The 17,747-nt window shown below is 53.9% G+C and overlaps 2 protein-coding genes across 2 annotated transcripts; one reads left to right on the top strand and one right to left on the bottom strand.

Moving 5' to 3' along the window:
- Positions 1-2,221: 2,221 nt before the first annotated feature.
- FARSA (phenylalanyl-tRNA synthetase subunit alpha) lies at positions 2,222-10,794 on the bottom strand. The gene is made up of 13 exons (XM_027050540.2): positions 10,214-10,794; positions 7,541-7,678; positions 7,360-7,458; positions 7,158-7,276; positions 6,131-6,223; positions 5,918-6,046; positions 5,726-5,841; positions 4,195-4,279; positions 4,000-4,099; positions 3,740-3,908; positions 3,560-3,637; positions 3,292-3,406; positions 2,222-2,617 (listed from the first exon to the last, which is right to left on the bottom strand). Exons 1-13 carry the CDS (start codon positions 10,358-10,360, stop codon positions 2,479-2,481), a joined length of 1,527 nt encoding a protein of 508 aa, XP_026906341.1. The 5' UTR covers positions 10,361-10,794; the 3' UTR covers positions 2,222-2,478.
- A 2,781-nt stretch (positions 10,795-13,575) lies between these two features.
- Positions 13,576-17,494, top strand: CALR (calreticulin). The gene is made up of 9 exons (XM_027050543.2): positions 13,576-13,753; positions 14,122-14,223; positions 14,428-14,631; positions 15,064-15,158; positions 15,248-15,457; positions 15,537-15,650; positions 15,736-15,879; positions 16,534-16,626; positions 16,717-17,494. The coding sequence occupies exons 1-9, from the start codon at positions 13,663-13,665 to the stop codon at positions 16,915-16,917; spliced, it is 1,254 nt and encodes a 417-aa protein (XP_026906344.2). The 5' UTR covers positions 13,576-13,662; the 3' UTR covers positions 16,918-17,494.
- Positions 17,495-17,747: the final 253 nt, after the last annotated feature.

The raw sequence follows: 17,747 nt of genomic DNA, 5'->3' as shown, positions 1-17,747 counted from the left end.
TGCCTGTAACTGAGGCAATAAAATCTAAAACGTCAGACTACTGTAAGGGATTAAGAGAAAAACATATGGAACACAATAGTTTAATACAAAGCAGCTAACGTTGGTATCTTGTGGCAACGCCACAATGTAAGCAAAATGTAGCTTCCTGCAGCACCAGATTTGAAGATTTGAGGATTATCTGAGAAAAATCTCAAAGATTTACTGTTAAGCATGCACACACAAACACGTACACACTGACCAGGAACAAAAGCAACACGCAATTTGCTGGAATTTTTTTTTTAATGGTGCAGCGTCTGTGTAACTTCTGAAGACAAGCAAAGTCCAACCATGTTTTGTGAAAATAATATATACAATAGCAAAAGCTTAAAAACACAGGAGAATGAGAAACACCAAATTTAGGAGGGAGTAATCTCAGCAAGGTGCTGGCTAAAGGAGATAGGACAAGCCCACAGGCTCTTCAAACCATTAGGCACATGGATCTAGAATGTGAAAGACCCAAAACAAATACAATGTGCCGATTTGATCCAACCTGGGCAGATGGTGTTAGGCTTTTTTTTTTAATGTTTATTCATTTTTGAAAAAGTGAGAGCACAAGCAGGGGTGGGGCGGAGAGAGAGGGGGACACAGATTCCGAAGCAGGCTCCAGGCTCTGAGCTGTCAGCACAGAGCCTGATGCGGGGCTCGAACTCACCGACCGGCAAGATCATGACCTGAGCCGAAGTCGGACGCTCAACCATCTGAGCCACCCAGGCGCCTGTTAGGCTTAATTTTAACATTATATATGCTTCACCTTCCCCACCCACCTTCACTTTTCTGTGGCCTCACCTCTCCCTCCATTTCTGCATTTATCTGTTTAAGCCTCCTGTGTTCCCTTCCCCCACGCCAGCTCCCAACGGCAGGGACCTGAATCAGCTTTGCGGTCTTCAGCTCAGAACGTTGCTGGGACTCAGGAGGTGCATATTTGTTGCATGAATGAGTATTTTTCCGTATGAGTGAATTAATTTGAAATAAAGGAAAAAAAATCGACCAAGTAGCCCTTGGGAGATTGGTGCCCACAGGCCCTGGGACTAGAGAAGCCCACGGCCTCAGCTGCCAACTGTTTGGGTTTAACGACGGCTTCATGGTTATACAACTGTTCACATTTCCAAAGTGCACTGACCCTGAAGATGTGGGGCGAGCAATGTGGAGGCTGAGATTTGCTTTAAAACATCTGCACAGAAACAGAGATCCCACTCACCGTTCAATGTGGGCTCACGAAGCTCTGTCCTACTCATCTCCCTATTCTGAGCCCCCGTGAAATCCTTACGAGAATTTTTTTAATGTTCACTTATTTTTGAGAGAGAGACAGCTCAAAAAGGGGAGGGGCAGAGAGAGAGAGAGAGAGACAACGGAATCCGAAGCAGGCTCCAGGCTCTGAGCTGTCAGCAGAGCCCGACATGGGGCTCGAACTCACGAACCGTGAGATCATGACCTGAGCTGAAGCCAGACGCTTAACCCACCCAGGTGCCCCTTATGAGCCACCCAGGTGCCCCTTATGAGAATTGTTTTCCTAACATAAAAAGAGCAGCTTTTTAGGGGGAGGATGGAGGGATGAACAGGCGGAGCACAAGACTTTTAGGGCAGTTAAAATACTCTGCATGATACCGTAGCGATGGAAACACATCATCTTACGTTGTCCAAACCCAGAGAATGTACAACACCGAGCATGAACCACAATGTAAACCATGAACCAACCGTGGGGGACTGTGTAGTTCATTCATTGTAACAAATGCACCCCTCTGGCGGCGAAGATGTTGACAGAAGGGAGGCTGTGCATGCGTGGGGGCAGAAGGTATACGGGGAAATTTCCGTACTTTCTGCGCGATTTTGCTGTGCGCCAGAAACTGCTCTTTAAAAAAAAGAGAAGGGGAGGGGGCGGTGTTTTAAAGTTGTTCCTGTCACCCCACCATGCTGGGCTACCAGGGGGAATCTTGGCACCTGCCTTGACCTTCCCCTCCCAAATGCCCCTCGCCCGGGGCGGGGGGGGCTTCTGTTCCATTCACCTAGAGGACAGCCTGGCACCACCAGGTGACAGGTAAATGCTTGATGGAGCCAGTCCTCCCCAGGGGGATGGAGCAGGCTTAGGCAAGCCAGGGGCTCCTGAGGTTCCAGGATCCCCAACCCACCACCCCTCACACCAAGGACTCCTCACACTCCTCCATCCCTAAGGAAAGGCACCATATGAGGACAAATGCCCACTTTATTAGCCAGCAGCTGGCCTGCAGGGCTCCCTAGGGCCCGCCTTCATAGATCATACCTGCTACCTGCCCCCCACCCCCCACCCCTGGGACCGTGGGGCAGATGGGCAAAGAGGAGCTACCAGGGACGGGGGGATGGCCTCACAGAGGCCTCATAAATACGAGAGGGTCACTGGCAGGGATGCAAAGGGGCCGGACGGCAGGGGCTCAGGGAAGGCGGGCTATCCCGGGGTGGTCCACGTCATGCGGTGCCCTGTGTCCGTGGGGGCCCCGGCTCAGCGTCTAGGCGGCACAGGGGGCTGTCGTACACCATCTGCAGGTTCACCTTGTGGCCCACCAGCTCCCGGATGTTGTTGATGCCGTATTTGATCATTGTTGGGCTTTGGGTGGGGAGGGGAGGAAACAGTTTTAACACCACGTCAGGTCACGCTCTCCTCTGATCAGACCCTCTCCGACGGTTCCCATCTCCTTCGAATAAAAGCTCGAGTTGCTCCCAGGGTTCACAAGGCCCTGACGTGTCCTGTGTCCTGCCCCTTTCCCACCCTCATCTCATCTCACTCTACTGACTCTCTCCCTCCAGCCACCTCGACCTTCTCAGTGTTCTCCAAACACAGCACGCACATTCCTGCCTCAGGGCCTTTGCACTGCCTGTTCCTGCTGACTGAACACCCTTCCCAGTACTCCCCTGGCTTACTCCATTCACCTCCAGTCTTTGCTCAGATACCGCCTCTTCCTCGAAGCCTTCCCTGACAACCATGTCTCCTTAGTCCTCCCTGCTGCATTTTCTCTACAGCACTTACTGGCCTCAGACACACTCCAGACTTTACCTGTTCGATTTACTTATGTATCTTACTAATTATCATCCTTTTCACTGCACTACGACCCTAACTTCACAGAGGCAGGGACGTGTGCTGTCATCCTCATAGCACAGGACCAAGCATACAGCGGATGCTCACTAAAGGCTTATCGAGTGAGTGAATAGATGGACGGTGCTGGAGGTCTGCAGGCCCCCGGGCCCGTCAAGTCAGACACCCTAAGTGGTTTGGGCACTCACCGCTCCAGGGAGAGGCCCCAAGCAATGACGGACACGTTTTCGGGGAGTCCCATGGGCAGCAGCATCTCGGGGCGGAAGATCCCAGAATTCCCGACTTCCACCCACTTCCTCAGGCCTGTAGAAGCAGGAGAAGGACAGGGCAGATCGTGTGGATGATGCTGGGTCTGGCAGTGAGCTTGGGAGTGGGCTTGGCAGTGAAAGGGACCCGGGCTGAGCGTAGGCAGCCTGAGACATCCCTCCCCCTCCCAGGGTCAGGTTCCACCCTGACCTTGGTGGTAGCTGAACACCTCCATGCTGGGCTCCGTGTAGGGGTTGTAGGCCGGCTTGAAGCGCAGCTGGGTAATACCTGCGCAGGGGAAGCAAGGGAACAGAGGAGTGGAAGATGAGCCTGGCGGCCATGGCATCCTCGGCCCCACTAATACCGCCCACTGTGGCCCCGCCTGCCTACCCAGCTTCGTGAAGAACTCCCGCAGGACGCCCATGAGGTGGCCTAGGGTGAGGCCGTGGTCAGCCACCACACCCTCGATCTGGTGGAACTCGGCCAGGTGTGTGGCATCTAGGGTCTCGTTTCGGAACACACGATCGATGGAGAAGTACTTGGCCGGCGTGAAGGGCTTCTGGGGGTGACAGGCAGGCCAGGCCCGGGAGTAGGTCAGAAGGCCAGTAGGACAGCCCCCAGCCTCCCCCACTGCCCAGGCTGAGCTGCACCTTCTGGGCCAGGCGGTAGAGGGCGCGGGCACTGGCCGACGTGGTGTGCGTGCGCAGCAGGTTTTTCCGGGCCTCTTCCAGCTTCCAGTTGTACTTGTACCTTCGGGAGGACAAATGGCAAGTCCACGTTGTGGCCTTCAGGTCCCCGACCTTCTTCCCCCGTCCCGACACCCCGGAGCCCTGGGCCCGCCTCACCCCTGTGAGCCGTAGCCACCCTGAGAGTGGGTCCGCTTGACCCGATGGACGTAGTCCATTGGAAGCTGCAGGGCCTCAGCTGGATCTGGGCAGGACAGAGCATCACCTGGTCAGTCAAGGAGCATTTCTCAAACAGCCACTGCACAGAGGACAGACAGCAACACGTGCAGCTCCCACCCTCGCCACCCACGGCAGCCAGAGGGTGCTGGCGAACATCCAAGTCAGCCACATCCCTCCTCTGCCCAGAGCCCTCCGTCTCCCTGGGGGGGGTGGGGGGAGATGACGAAGCTCGCTCTCTGGTGATGCGGTCCTGTCACCTCCCATTCCTTCCTAACTGATCACTCCCTCCAGTCACAGGGCCTCCCAGCTGATACGTCAGCATACCAGGCACATTCCGGCCTCAGGGCCTTTGCATTGGCCATTCTCTCCTGGAACTTTCCTTCCCAGATATGGTTCTCTCTCTTATGTCCTTTGGCCTTTACTTAAACAAAGGCTTGATTTTATTTAACGTTTATTTATTTTTGAGACAGAGAGAGACAGAACATGAACGGGGGAGGGTCAGAGAGAGAGAGAGAGAGACACACACAGAATCTGAAACAGGCTCCAGGCTCTGAGCTGTCAGCACAGAGCCCGATGCGGGGCCCGAACCCACGGAGCTCGAGATCATGACCTGAGCCGAAGTCGGACGCTCAACTGACTGAGCCACCCAGGCGCCCTGCGGTAACCCAGGTGTTTAATAAAGATCCTGGCACACGGGAGAGGCTGAACAATCACTTGTTGTGTGAATATGCAAATTCTTAAGATCCCTTTCCAGAAACATCATTTTGGTGCACCTGAAAAGCCTGACATCAAATCCCAGCTTCACCACTTATAAGCCGTGTGACCCTGGCAAGCGATGTTCCTTCTCTGAACCCCACTTTCCTCATTTATAGAAGAGAGCTAACAGCGGTACTTCCTACAATTGGCAGGAGAATTAGAACAGCGGCTGGCATATGGTGAGTACTTAATAAGTTTTGGGGGCCATGGTAACTATGACAGCAATGCCACTGTTGCTCCTGGCCGGGTAACAGGCATCCAACTCAGTGGCCTCCCCTGCCTTCCTGTGCGGGACGATGACAATCACTGTGGAAAGTCATTCAATTTCAGACAGTACTAAGCACTGCGAAAAAAAGAAAAAAATGGGAACCAAGCTTAGAGACTAGGGACGAGGGATGTTTTGACCTTAGGGGGGACAAAGGCATGTCAAGGTGGCCTCTGTGAGGTGACACGTTAGCAGAGGTCTGATGCTGCAGCCCACCTCGAAGATCTGGGAGAAGATGGTCCTTGGCCGAGAGCTGCCTGGCAGCACGGGCCAGGGCCACGAAGTGGGCAGGACAGGACGTGGGAGGAAGTCACAGAGGTCAACGGGCCCAGCTCACAGTGGCCCGGTGGGCCACAGCGAGGATGGAGTTTATTCCGTAAAGTAAGTATGCCATGCCAAAAAGTTCTGCCCGGGCCTGGTGCCTCTGATGGTGGCGCCCACCCCACCTACCTCGAAGGAAGAAGGTGTCGTGTTGGTCACGTGCTGGGTGCTGCTGGGGCTGGAAAAGTGCATCAAAGTTCCAGAAGGAGCTCTCGATGAAGTTGTCGGTCGGCATCTCCGTGAACCTGGAGGGAGATGAAGCCTGACCGTCTGGCCTGCGCCCTGTGGCTGGGCCGGCCCCACCCCCGGCCCTGTGCTCACCCCATCTCCAGGAAGATCTGCCGGAACTGCGTGCGGACCTTGAGCAGAGGGTGCAGGTGGCCGCTATCTGGGAGGACGCCATGGGCCAAGAAATTGTACGGCTTGAAGGGCCGGTCCCGCCAGGAGCCGCTGTCAGAGGATGCAGGGCACAGGGGCCCGGTGAGGGCTGCCCTCCCTCCCTGACCTACCCCAGTCCCTGGGGCCACTCCCTACCTGGAGATCATCTCTGGGCTCAGCTCTGTCTCCTGTTTGGAGATGCTGGTACTGAAGGCACTGCCTTTGCTCACCCAGTAGGTCTTCAGGGTCCTGAGGCCAGAGGAGAGGAGGGGTTGCCCACTGTCACCTCTTTCCAGAGGCTTCCCTTGAACTCCTATCTGAGGCTGACCCCAACACTCCCCACTCAGTCGCTCTACTTTATTTTCTTCCCAACATTTATCGTCACCGGAAATTCTCTTATTTGGTCCACACCTACATTGTTGTGCCCATTCACTTATTCGTTCAACAAACACTTAACGAGAATCTACTGTGTGCCAGGACCTGTTCAAGGTACTTAAGCACTTAAGCTGAGTAAGAATAATAGGTCAAGTCTCAAAGGTTTATCCCGTGCCAGGCTCTCTTCTCTTCCACTGCAATCATCCCACAACTTTGTGAAAAGAGGTCATTTTACAGATGAGGAACCTGAGGCCCAGAAAGATCGAATGCCTTGGCAAAGGTCACCCAACTAGTAAGTGCCAGGAGCCCGGACCTGGATTGGGCAGCCCTCCTCCAGTCTGTGTTCTCATAACCACTATGCCACTTGGTACCTGCTCAGAGGGTACATCAGCCCTGTGAGAGCAGAGCCCCTAGCCTGTGCAGGTCCCAGCATTCAATCAATTTCAGACACTGAAATCAGAGCCGTAAAGGAAATAAACATGGCACCCAGAATGGAAAGTATAAGCGAGCAGCTTTTACGGAACTCAAAGGGAGAGATCGGTGTCAGGATGGCCTCTTTAAGGTGACACACAGGCACAGGTGTGATGCCCAAGCTTGGCTTAAGAGGAGACAGTTTTCGGCAGAACTCGTGGCATGAGCAAAGGCCCTGAGGCGGCATGAACCTGGCATGAATGCTTGACAACCATAGGGTAAAACACAGCTTGGAGGACACTGACAGCACTGCCCCAGTGTGGGCAGGACGGCTCCCTCCCCCCATTCCTCCGGGACCACACAGATGATGGCTGATGGAAAGGGGGCACCCACTCACACTTCGGTCAGCAGTTTCCTCTTCCTGAGCTCACTCCTTTCCTTCTCACCCAGCTTCTCAGCCTGCCCACCCTGGACCAGTTGGAGCCGCCGCTGCACCTCGTCCTCCACGCTGTCCACCTGCCGTGATGATGACAGGTGTGAGGCACTGTGAGGGCCAGGTGCCCATGTGCACACCTGCCCCCCTGTACGCAGGGACTCACCACTCGGAACACACGGGGCCCATCAGCTGCACTCTTATCCACGCGGATCCACTTGTTGGACATGGCCTTGCTGAAGCCCACCTTGCCGCTGGGCAGTCGCTGGGGGAGTAAGGCCACAGTAAGTGGAGCATGGGGCCACCTGACCCCGTCACCTCCCTGGGCCTTGTCCCTAGGCCCTTACCATAAGCTCGCTCTGGGCCAGGCCCTCCGGGGGGATGCTGCGAAACACCCGGGCCTCATGGCTGCCCTCCCGGGCTATCTCCTCGCCCTCAGCGGTAAGCTCCCAGCGCTTGGTGGAACGTAGCTCAGCCTCAATGATCTGCAGGAAAATGGGGGAGGGGGCGCGCACAGAGACAGGGTTCAGAGCCAAGCACGCCCTCACCACAGCACTGGGCTTGCAGAGTGCCCGAAGCCTGCCTCACATCCGAGCTGCACCACTTCCCAGCTGAGTGACTGCCCCTTGCTGAGCCTCAGTTTCCCTTCTGTAACATGCAGATAATGAGAGATGGCTCACACCTCCCAGAGTGAGGTAAAGTACGAAGAATGGTACCTAGCAAAAAAATAAATTCGATTGCTTTCGAATCCAAGAAAGATTTTTAAGGTCCCGGGTGAATTGACTTGTCTCCACATTTGACGTGTTCACATCTCAGTGCCCGGAGTGTCAGAGAAGGGCCCCCGTGTCCACATTACACACAGGGACCCAAAGCTCCACGGTAAGGATGGGTCCAGGTCGTATAAAGAGGGGCAAGGTCGGGGCGCCTGGGTGGCTCAGTCAGTTAAGCATCTGACTTCGGCTCAGGTCATGATCTCGCAGTCCGTGAGTTCAAGCCCCACGTCAGGCTCTGTGCTGACAGCTCAGAGCCTGGAGCCTGTTTCAGATTCTGTGTCTCCCTCTCTTTCTGACCCTGCCCCGTTCATGCTGTCTCTCCCTGTCTCAAAAATAAATAAATGCTAAAAAAAATTTTTTTAATTAAAAAAAAAAAAAAAAAAAAAAGAGGGGCAAGGCCGGCTGGGGCCCATAGGGCTTAGCTCCCTTTTCGTTCTAATTCCCAGCTCTGCTCCTCACTCCCTGTGTGAACTTGGGAAAGTTGTTAAACTTCCCTGAGCAAGTTTTCTTATCCACAAGAGAAGGGTGTGATGGGCTCTACCACAGGAAGTTTTCTTGACAAGTAACGGATTCAATAAGCAGCAAATACTGCATAAATTCTAACCACTGTTCCTATCATTGTTATTACCATCTCTGCTGTTAGACTGAACCACATCAAATAGCCACTATTTGACCTTCTGTGACCAGCACAAGTCAATTCCACATCAAACAAGGTACTGTCACCCCACAAGATACCTTTCCTGCACTGATAACCTCAGGATCTGCAGCCTGAATACTCAGTTTCTTTGTCTTTTAAAAATTTTGTTGGGGCGCCTGGGTGGCGCAGTCGGTTAAAGCCTCCGACTTCAGCCAGGTCACAATCTCGCGGTCCGTGAGTTCGAGCCCCGCGTCAGGCTCTGGGCTGATGGCTCAGAGCCTGGAGCCTGTTTCCGATTCTGTGTCTCCCTCTCTCTCTGCCCCTCCCCCGTTCATGCTCTGTCTCTCTGTCCCAAAAATAAATAAACGTTCAAAAGAAAATTAAAAAAAAAAAATTTTTGTTAATGTTTATTCATTTTTGAGAGAGAGACATAGCATGAGCTGGGGAGGGGCGGAGAGAGAGAGGGAGACACGGAATCCGAAGCAGGGTCCAAGCCCTGAGCTGTAAGCACAGAGCCAGATGTGGAGCTCAAATCTCGAACCAGGAGATTATGACCTGTGCCGAAGTCAGATGTTCGACTGAGCCACCCAGGCTCCCCTGAATGCTTAATTTCAAATCCAGGTTTGCCTGTCCCTTCTCATGACGCTGATCAAGCTACTGACCAGTGCTCAGAAACTGTCACATCTGCAAAGCGGGCGTAACAGTGCTAACATCCTCCGGTTATGGCAAGGACTAGATGATAAATGAAGTTGAGACCAAAGTGGGGCACAGAATATGAGTTCAATGAATACATACCCCAGTTATATTTTCTGATTCCTAGCCTTGAGGATCCAGCCTCCTGGGGGGCCTACAGGCCTCTCGGATTCTCCTCTTATGGCTCTATCACCTTTCACTTGTCCAAGTCAAAAAGGCTGGGCTTCATCCCATGCTCCCCCTGCCTTGCCAGGAATCCCCTCTCCCTTCCACCCGCCTCCCTACAGCCAGACACCATGCCCTCTACCCTGGGGATGTGCCAGCCTCTGCCTTCCTCCCCTCCCCACCAGTCCTGCCCCTGCCAATCCTTCCCCAAAGTGATGCAGACAGCACATACATCTGACTGGCTCCAGCTCCCCCAGTACCCCCATGAGATAAAGACCTACAAGGCCTTGTAAGTTTTGGCTGTACTAATGCCTTTCTACGCCTGTTTCCCGTTCCCACCATTGATCCTGAAGCTTTCCTCCTCAGTGCAGAGGCCCGACTCGGCTGCCACCTCCTCCAGGAGTTCTCTTTGACTCCCCAGGCTGGGCCAGCTGTCACCTCTGGGTTGCCTGTGCTTCCTCCATCACTCTGCAGGTCACCTGAGGGTCTCCCTCATTAGATCGCAATCTCCGTGAGGGCAGGGACCGCCTCTTCCTGGTCCACCATCGTGCCCCTCGCCCCCGCCAACTCTCTCTCAATGGACATTTACTGCGAACGGAACGTCAGCGCTCCCGGGCTCTCACTTGTTTCCGACTCCCTGCCCGCGCACCCCAGGATGGACTCCTGAAGGACTCCCCAAGAAGCAGTGCCTTCCAGGCAAGAGGACTGCAGGTACAAAAGCGAGAAGGCCAGGCATCACGGGCCCGACTTACCTCTCCCAGCGCCTGCAGGCTCTTCACGGCGCCCACCAGTGCCTGGTGCTCCACGCCCAGCTTAGCCGCCAGCTCCGCGCTGTCCAGGCCGCCATCGGCCGCCGCCAGCTGCCTCAGCAGCACCTCCGCCACCGGGCCGTCCGCCATGGCTGTGCCCAGCGTGCTCGGCGTATCCCGCCGGAGCCTGAACAACCGGAACCGGAACCGGCGCCGGGAGTGTGTGTCTCCATCTTGAGCGTGGCGGACCTTGTGCCGGGCTCAGAATGCCGCCATCTTCAGTGTGGCGATGGAACCTTAGCGGGTGGAGGGACACCGTGCCCACCTCCACCCTAGCTGGAATAGTGGTGTCTGGTGAACTAGAGAGGCCAAATTGCAAACCTCAAGGACAGAATCACAGAGTTGTTTTAAGTGTCACCCAGCCCCACCTCCAGCAGGCGGTGTGACCTTGGACTTCTGTCTCTCTGTGCCCAGGAGCCCTCTGCCTTTCTGTATTGGCCTGTGGGAGGGCTGTAGGTGGTGGGCTTCAGGGACAGTCATTCCCTGGTCAACTACTTTTAAGGTTCCCCCCCTCCTTAATTTTCAGTGTTTATTTTTAAGAGAGAAAAAACAAACAGTGGGGGGGGGGGGGGGGGGTAGAGGGAGAGAGAATCCCAAGCAGGCTCCACACTGTCAGCGCAGAGCCTGGCTGGGCTTGTTCCCACAAACTGTGAGATCATGACCTGAGCCAATATCAAGAGTCAGACACTTACCTAAGACACTCAGGCACCCTTACTTTCAAGTTTTTAAAGGGAGACTAGGTAGGGACTATCCTTATATACAAAGGGGAGAGGGAGTCAACTACTAACAGTTACAGTCAAGGTAGCAGCTAACCTACATGGACATCCCTGTGTGCTCTGCCCAGTGCTAAGTGCTTCGGGTGTGTTATTTCATTTTCCCAAAAACTTTGATACAGATATTGATATCGCCATTTCACAAATGTGAAAATGGAGGCTCAAGAGGGTGGCAGGTCTCTAGCAACAAACAGTTGCTATATATGGTGCCAGAAACTATAAACACCTCTGATCCCACCCCCCCCCCCCCCATCCCTGAATGCTCAGAGATCAATGTCAGGGCAATAATGCATACTCGAAACCAGTTCTGGCCTGTAGAGATAGAATGCGGGACACAAATCTAATTTTAAGCTTTCTAGTAGCAATGTCAAAAACAAAATGGGTGAAATTAATTGGAAGAATTTACCAAACTTGCCAGGTCCAAATGATTATTTCCATACTTACTATAAAATTACTAATGAAATACTTCACATTCTTTTTCCATACTAAGTCTCCAAAATCTGATGAGTGCTTCTACGGTTATGGCACATCTCAGTTGGGACAAGCTACATTTCAAATGGTCAACAGTCACATGTGGCTAGTGGAGATTATAGTAGGCAGTGTAAGTAGATTCTAATCCCATTTATGCCACTCACCCAAATCGCTTAATCCTTCTGTGCCTGTTTCCTTGCCTGGATAGAGATGCTATGAACGCAAGTTATTTAAGTGAAAATACTACCCACACATGTACACGTACTTGCTAAGAGTCAACTGTGTGGAGCATGTGACAAGTACGATTCTAAGCAGAACACCTTTACTCATTTAACCATCACAATTACTATTTGAGCCGGGAAGATGGGTTTACGCAACATCACCCAATCCTGACCCTACGGTAAGCTCCTGATAAAAATTCGGGATGTGTCCCTCAAAGTCCCTTCTTAGCTTCAAAGCACTTTCTTCCTGTTTTGTTTATTGAATTCCTCCAAGAGTCTTTCCTTCTGTCACATAGCGAGTAGATTTTAAGCCTGCCGGGTGCCAGGTGCTGCAACAGACACTGGGGGATGGTAAAGTGAATAAGACCGTCAGAGTGTCCACATTCGAGCAGGAAGCACCAAGCTCATGTGTGCATGACATATGGCGGAAGGGAGGGAAGGCTGGAGGGTCAGTGGCAGGCCTGCAGTGGCCACCCCAGATTGGGGCTCCTCAAGACCAGGGATTGGGGGGGGGGGTTCAGGTTGGCTGATACTGGATACTGCCTGGGGCAGAACCCCAACTTCTCCAAGACTCCTTATTCCTCCCTTTTCTGAGTCCCCACCACTATCCCCGAAGCACCCCCCCCTCCCCGCTTTTGCCAGGATTCCCCCTTCCAAGCCCACATTCCCAGGTCCAGAGCCTGTTTGCTCAGGGTTTGGGAAACCCCCAGCCCTCCTTCCTGCTTCCTGCAGCTTGGGGGCAGGGAGATGGTGTCTGTCACTGTCAGTCACGTGCCTTTGGCTTCAGAAGACTCTAGACTCAGGGGTCCTGCCCATCTCCCTTGGACTTTATCTTCCCCACCATCTGTCTCTTTTTTTCCTCCCCAACGGAACCCCCATCCTCTCTTCTTTAGCCGTTTAATTGCAAAAGGCAGGCCGTTTGTGGGAGACCACAGGCAGCGACCCCTTTACTGGCTGAGGGAGGGGTAAAGGAGAGGCCGCAATTAGAGGAACAACCCTACCCCACTCTGGGAACCACAGCCTATAGTCACATCTTGGAGTCTTCTGGGCTTCCTTCCCTCTGTCCCAGGACAACCCTAACAGCACTGAAAGCGGTTTTGTAGGGCGGCACCTAGCCAAAGTTTCTCCTCCTAGCCTCTTAGGGGCTCCTGTGTCTTCAGATGCTAAGTGACCTGCCCCGGTCACACAGCAGCAGTCTGACAGGCGGCCAGGGCACTAGGGGCCAGAGAGGAGAGAGCTAACATTTTACTCTCTGGCCTGCAAGGCTGTGGCACCGGGATGAAGTGAAGACCCAAGAACTCGGCCTCTGAGCTCAGGCGCCCTCTGCCCCACCGTGGCCCGGGGCGGGGGCGAGCGAGAGAGAGAACGCGTCAGTAGGGGTTCCCCAACTGCAGGGTAGAAAGTGGCTGAGAAAACCTTGCCCACCCTTACCCGCAGAGGGGACGAGAGAAGGCGAGCTGGGGCAGGACCCCGGTCCTGAGCAGTGACAGCGGCACTCGCGCGCGTTCTTTAAACTCCCAGATTGGGAGCTAAGCGTGCGGGCTAGGGCGGGGTTGGGTTGAGGTCTGGTCACATGACCTGGCCAGAGGGGCTCGAGGCCCCCACCACATCGGTGGGCGGCCCCCACAACGCGTGGTCGTCCTTCATTGGCCAGTTGTATGGCCAATAGAAATCGGCCATCTGGGAACCCTGCGTTCCGAGGCACATACTAACCTGCTCAGACGACAAGGACCCAATGGAAAGTCAGGGCCGTGACCACTGGCCAATCATAAGGTGCGGAGGGCGGGACAAGAGGCCGGGCCAGGTTGGTTTGAGAGACAGTAGGGTATAAAAACGCGCGGCCGGCGGCAGCGTCCGTTCCTACTGCAGAGTCGCCGCCGGAGGAGAGGTTTAAAGGGCCCGCGCGCCGCCGCCCCCTCGGCCCGCCATGCTGCTACCCGTGCCGTTGCTGCTCGGCCTCCTCGGCCTGGCCGCCGCCGAGCCCACCGTCTACTTCAAGGAGCAGTTTCTGGACGAAGGTAAGGCCTGGTCCCGCCTCGAGGCCGCCGCGACGACGAAAGCGGTCCCCCAGCCTAGATCTGCGTTGTCGCTTATAATTACTGCTTAGAGGGCCAATACGGTGGCCTCCGGGGACTAAAGCCGCAGGCGAGCCTCCGTGGTGTGTCCCTTGGGGAGCGTCGAGGGTGCAGCGGACTCTCGCGGCGTGAGTTAGGGTTTGGCGGAGGATCCTTTAAGCCATCCAAGGTGTCAAACTAGAGGTTGGGGCGGGGGCAGTCGGGGGTTATCCCTTTTCCAATCCGCAGCAGTTTGAGGCTACTGGAAGATATTCGGTGGGGGTGGAGTGGGTCAGTACGGCCGCACTGAGCCTGCCCCTTTGATCCTCTAGACGGGTGGACCGACCGCTGGATTGAATCCAAACACAAGTCAGATTTTGGAAAATTTGTTCTGAGTTCCGGCAAGTTCTATGGTGACCAGGAAAAGGATAAAGGTAAGAGCCTGGCGGAGTTGGGGGGGGGGGGCGGTGATCGGATTCAGGGGGACTTCCTGGAGGAAGCTCTTGCACACGACAGACATAGCTTGGGATCCCCATGAGCGGGGCAGGGGGGAGGAAGGGGCAGTGGTTTGTACGGCCAATACTTAGGGTCTATGGAGGTTGGGGCTGAGCCATGACCTCACTCTGGTCTCTTGCTAGGGCTGCAGACAAGCCAGGATGCCCGCTTTTATGCCTTGTCGGCCAGATTTGAGCCCTTTAGCAACAAGGGCCAGACGCTGGTGGTGCAGTTCACAGTAAAACACGAGCAGAACATCGACTGTGGGGGCGGCTACGTGAAGCTATTTCCAGAGGGCTTGGACCAGACGGACATGCACGGAGACTCTGAATACAACATCATGTTTGGTGAGGGGCCCCGCCCTGGTGCTGACCTCTGATTAGTTACAGGGAGACTTAAATGTCAGGGACCCTTAAAGCTGGTGACAGGTAGTTTTGAGGATATGGACTGTATTTATGTAGTTGAGGCTTTCCTTGGGAGGGGAAACGAGAGGATTGCATTGTTATTTGTTGGTGTGAAACTGTTAATTTGTGGTGTTTTATGCAGTTATTTCCTGATATTAGCTGTATCAAATTCTAGAGCTCTGGTTGGTTGGTTGGTTATTTCCTTTGTGAAAGTTTCCACCTACGGCCCTTTAGAGCCAGTCAGAGGCTGATTCCTGTGTTGTGACCCTTTGCAGATCTGTATTTAAGAACCAAGTCTTGCTTTGTAAAGTGGGGGCGGGGAGCTTTGCTACGGTGGGCATCCTCTTGCTCTAACTGGACCAACTCTTCACGTAGGCCCGGATATCTGTGGCCCTGGCACCAAGAAGGTTCATGTCATCTTCAACTACAAGGGCAAGAACGTGCTGATCAACAAGGACATTCGTTGCAAGGTGTGACTGGGGGTGGTGACAAAAGGCGGATAGGGGAGTGTCAGAGGCCAGCCTGGTGGGCGGGGCCACTCATCTCCCACTCTCTTCAGGATGATGAATTCACACACCTGTATACGTTGATTGTGCGGCCGGATAACACCTATGAGGTGAAGATCGACAACAGCCAGGTGGAGTCAGGCTCCTTGGAGGATGATTGGGACTTCTTGCCTCCCAAGAAGATAAAGGATCCTGATGCTGCGAAGCCTGAAGACTGGGATGAGCGGGCCAAGATTGATGACCCCACAGACTCCAAGCCTGAGGTTGGTGTTTGGGCAGGTTCTCCCTACATGGAGGGTGTAGAGGACAGCTGGGTTGAGTGACCTCTCTGTGTACCTTCAGGACTGGGACAAACCCGAGCACATTCCTGACCCTGATGCTAAAAAGCCAGAGGACTGGGATGAAGAGATGGACGGAGAGTGGGAACCACCAGTGATTCAGAACCCTGAGTACAAGGTGGGGCTCTGAGCGGGGTTGGGGGACGCACAGTTGGGAGTATGCTGACCCCCACTCACCCACTGGTTACCTTCCCCTTCTGCAGGGCGAGTGGAAGCCCCGGCAGATCGACAACCCAGATTACAAGGGCACTTGGATCCACCCAGAGATCGACAACCCTGAGTACTCCCCTGATAGCAACATCTATGCCTATGAAAACTTTGCTGTCCTGGGCTTAGATCTCTGGCAGGTGAGACCGAGGGGATACCTGGAGCACTTCACAGGTTCAGGGTCACCCAGGAGGAAAGGGACGGTAGCATTCAACCCTGAGCTGGTCTGATCCAAAAGCAGTGCTTTTTCTGAAGAATTTCGTGGTCTGTCTTATGGAGCGCTCATAGCACTCTCTTTGAGGTTTTGCTTATTTATGTGCCAGCTACCATTTTCAGTCCCTTTATGCAAAGGAGCTTGTTCAACTGTCCTCAACAACTAGAATTTAATTGGATTACCCCATTAGAAAATTAGTTTCACCGATGCTTGGTTGGCTCGGTTGGTAGAGCATGCGACTCTTGATACTTGGGGGCATGAGTTCAAGCTCCATGTCAGGAGTAGAGCTTGCTGAAAGAATATAAATAAACAGGTAAATAAATGTGACTTTTAGAAAAAAATCAAAGGAAGAAAATTAACTTTAGAGAGACCAGGTTGACGTTTTATTCACTGACAAATATTCTGTGCCTAGAATGGAGCCTGGGTGGTAGAAGGTACTGGAAAAATATTTGAACAAGGGACTGAGACCCCGTTTTACAGATGAAGAAAGTGAAGGGCCTTGTGTAGTGGTCCTGGGAACAGAGGGGGTGGGAGTGTTGTCCCCTCTGACCATCCGTCCACCCATCCTCCTGCCTCCCAGGTCAAGTCTGGCACCATTTTTGACAACTTCCTCATCACCAACGACGAGGCGTACGCAGAGGAGTTTGGAAACGAGACCTGGGGTGTCACGAAGGTGGGACCAGGGTCTGATCCTGGGCTTGGAGGTGGGCAGGTCTGGTGGGTGGGGGCCCGGCCCTGAAGTATGGGTGTGGTATGTGTACAGGCGGCGGAAAAGCAGATGAAGGACAAGCAAGATGAGGAACAGAGACTAAAGGAGGAAGAGGAGGACAAGAAGCGTAAGGAAGAGGAGGAGGCAGACAAGGAAGACGAGGAAGACAAGGATGAGGATGAGGAGGACGAGGATGAGAAGGAGGAAGAGGAGGAGGAAGATGCTGCCACTGGCCAGGCCAAGGACGAGCTGTAGGGGCCACACCACCGCCTCCAGGGCTGGACTGAGGCCTGAGCGCTCCCGCCGCAGAGCCGGCTGCGCCAAATAATGTCTCTATGAGACTGGAGAACTTTCATTTTTTCCAGGCGGGTTGTGATTTGGGGTGGATTTTGGTTTTGTTCCCCCCCCCCTTTTTTTTTAAACTGGTGTTTTGTCTTTGATTCTCCTTAGTCCTTATTCCTGATCCTCCTCTTTCTTAATTGACATCTTTGCCGCCTTCTGTCCCCTTCTCTCCCCAGATCCCTTAGTCCCCCTCCAACCTGAGGGGGCAGGGGAATGTGGAGGAGAAGCCCCAGGCCCGAGACTCCATCTGCTCTCCTTCCTGGATCCCAGAGGGGGGCAGGAGAAGAGGGTGGCATCCCCAGCCCCCCCCAGCACTGAGGAAGAACAGGGCTCCTAGGGCCTGAGCTCTGACCCCTACCCACCACCTCCCTTCCTCCCCTGTTCCCAGGACTGGGCCACTTCTGGGTGGGGCAGTGGGTTCCAGCTCGGGTCACACTGAGAATGTAAGAACTACAAACAAAATTTCTATTAAATTAAGTTTTGTGTCTTCCTCCTGTGTCTCCTTCTGGGGGATGGGACTCGAGTAAGGCTCATTTTTCAGCAGCTGAAGTGTTGATTAAATGTCCCATAAGGTGATAGGAGTTGTTGTTTACCCCCACAACCCCAAACCAGTCGGAGGAGAGCAACTGTTAAGTGCCATTACAGATACTCCACATGAGAACTCGAGCCTCTGCACCGAATTGGTGTTTGTTTCTTATACCAGTTCAGTTTGAGGCTGTGTGCCAGAATTTAGTAAGAGGTAG

Source organism: Acinonyx jubatus, chromosome A2 (assembly GCF_027475565.1).
Source record: "Acinonyx jubatus isolate Ajub_Pintada_27869175 chromosome A2, VMU_Ajub_asm_v1.0, whole genome shotgun sequence".
In the NCBI taxonomy this organism is placed as follows: domain Eukaryota; kingdom Metazoa; phylum Chordata; class Mammalia; order Carnivora; family Felidae; genus Acinonyx; species Acinonyx jubatus.
The sequence above is the reverse complement of the archived record's forward strand: the minus strand, read 5'-3'. Positions and strand labels throughout refer to the sequence as shown.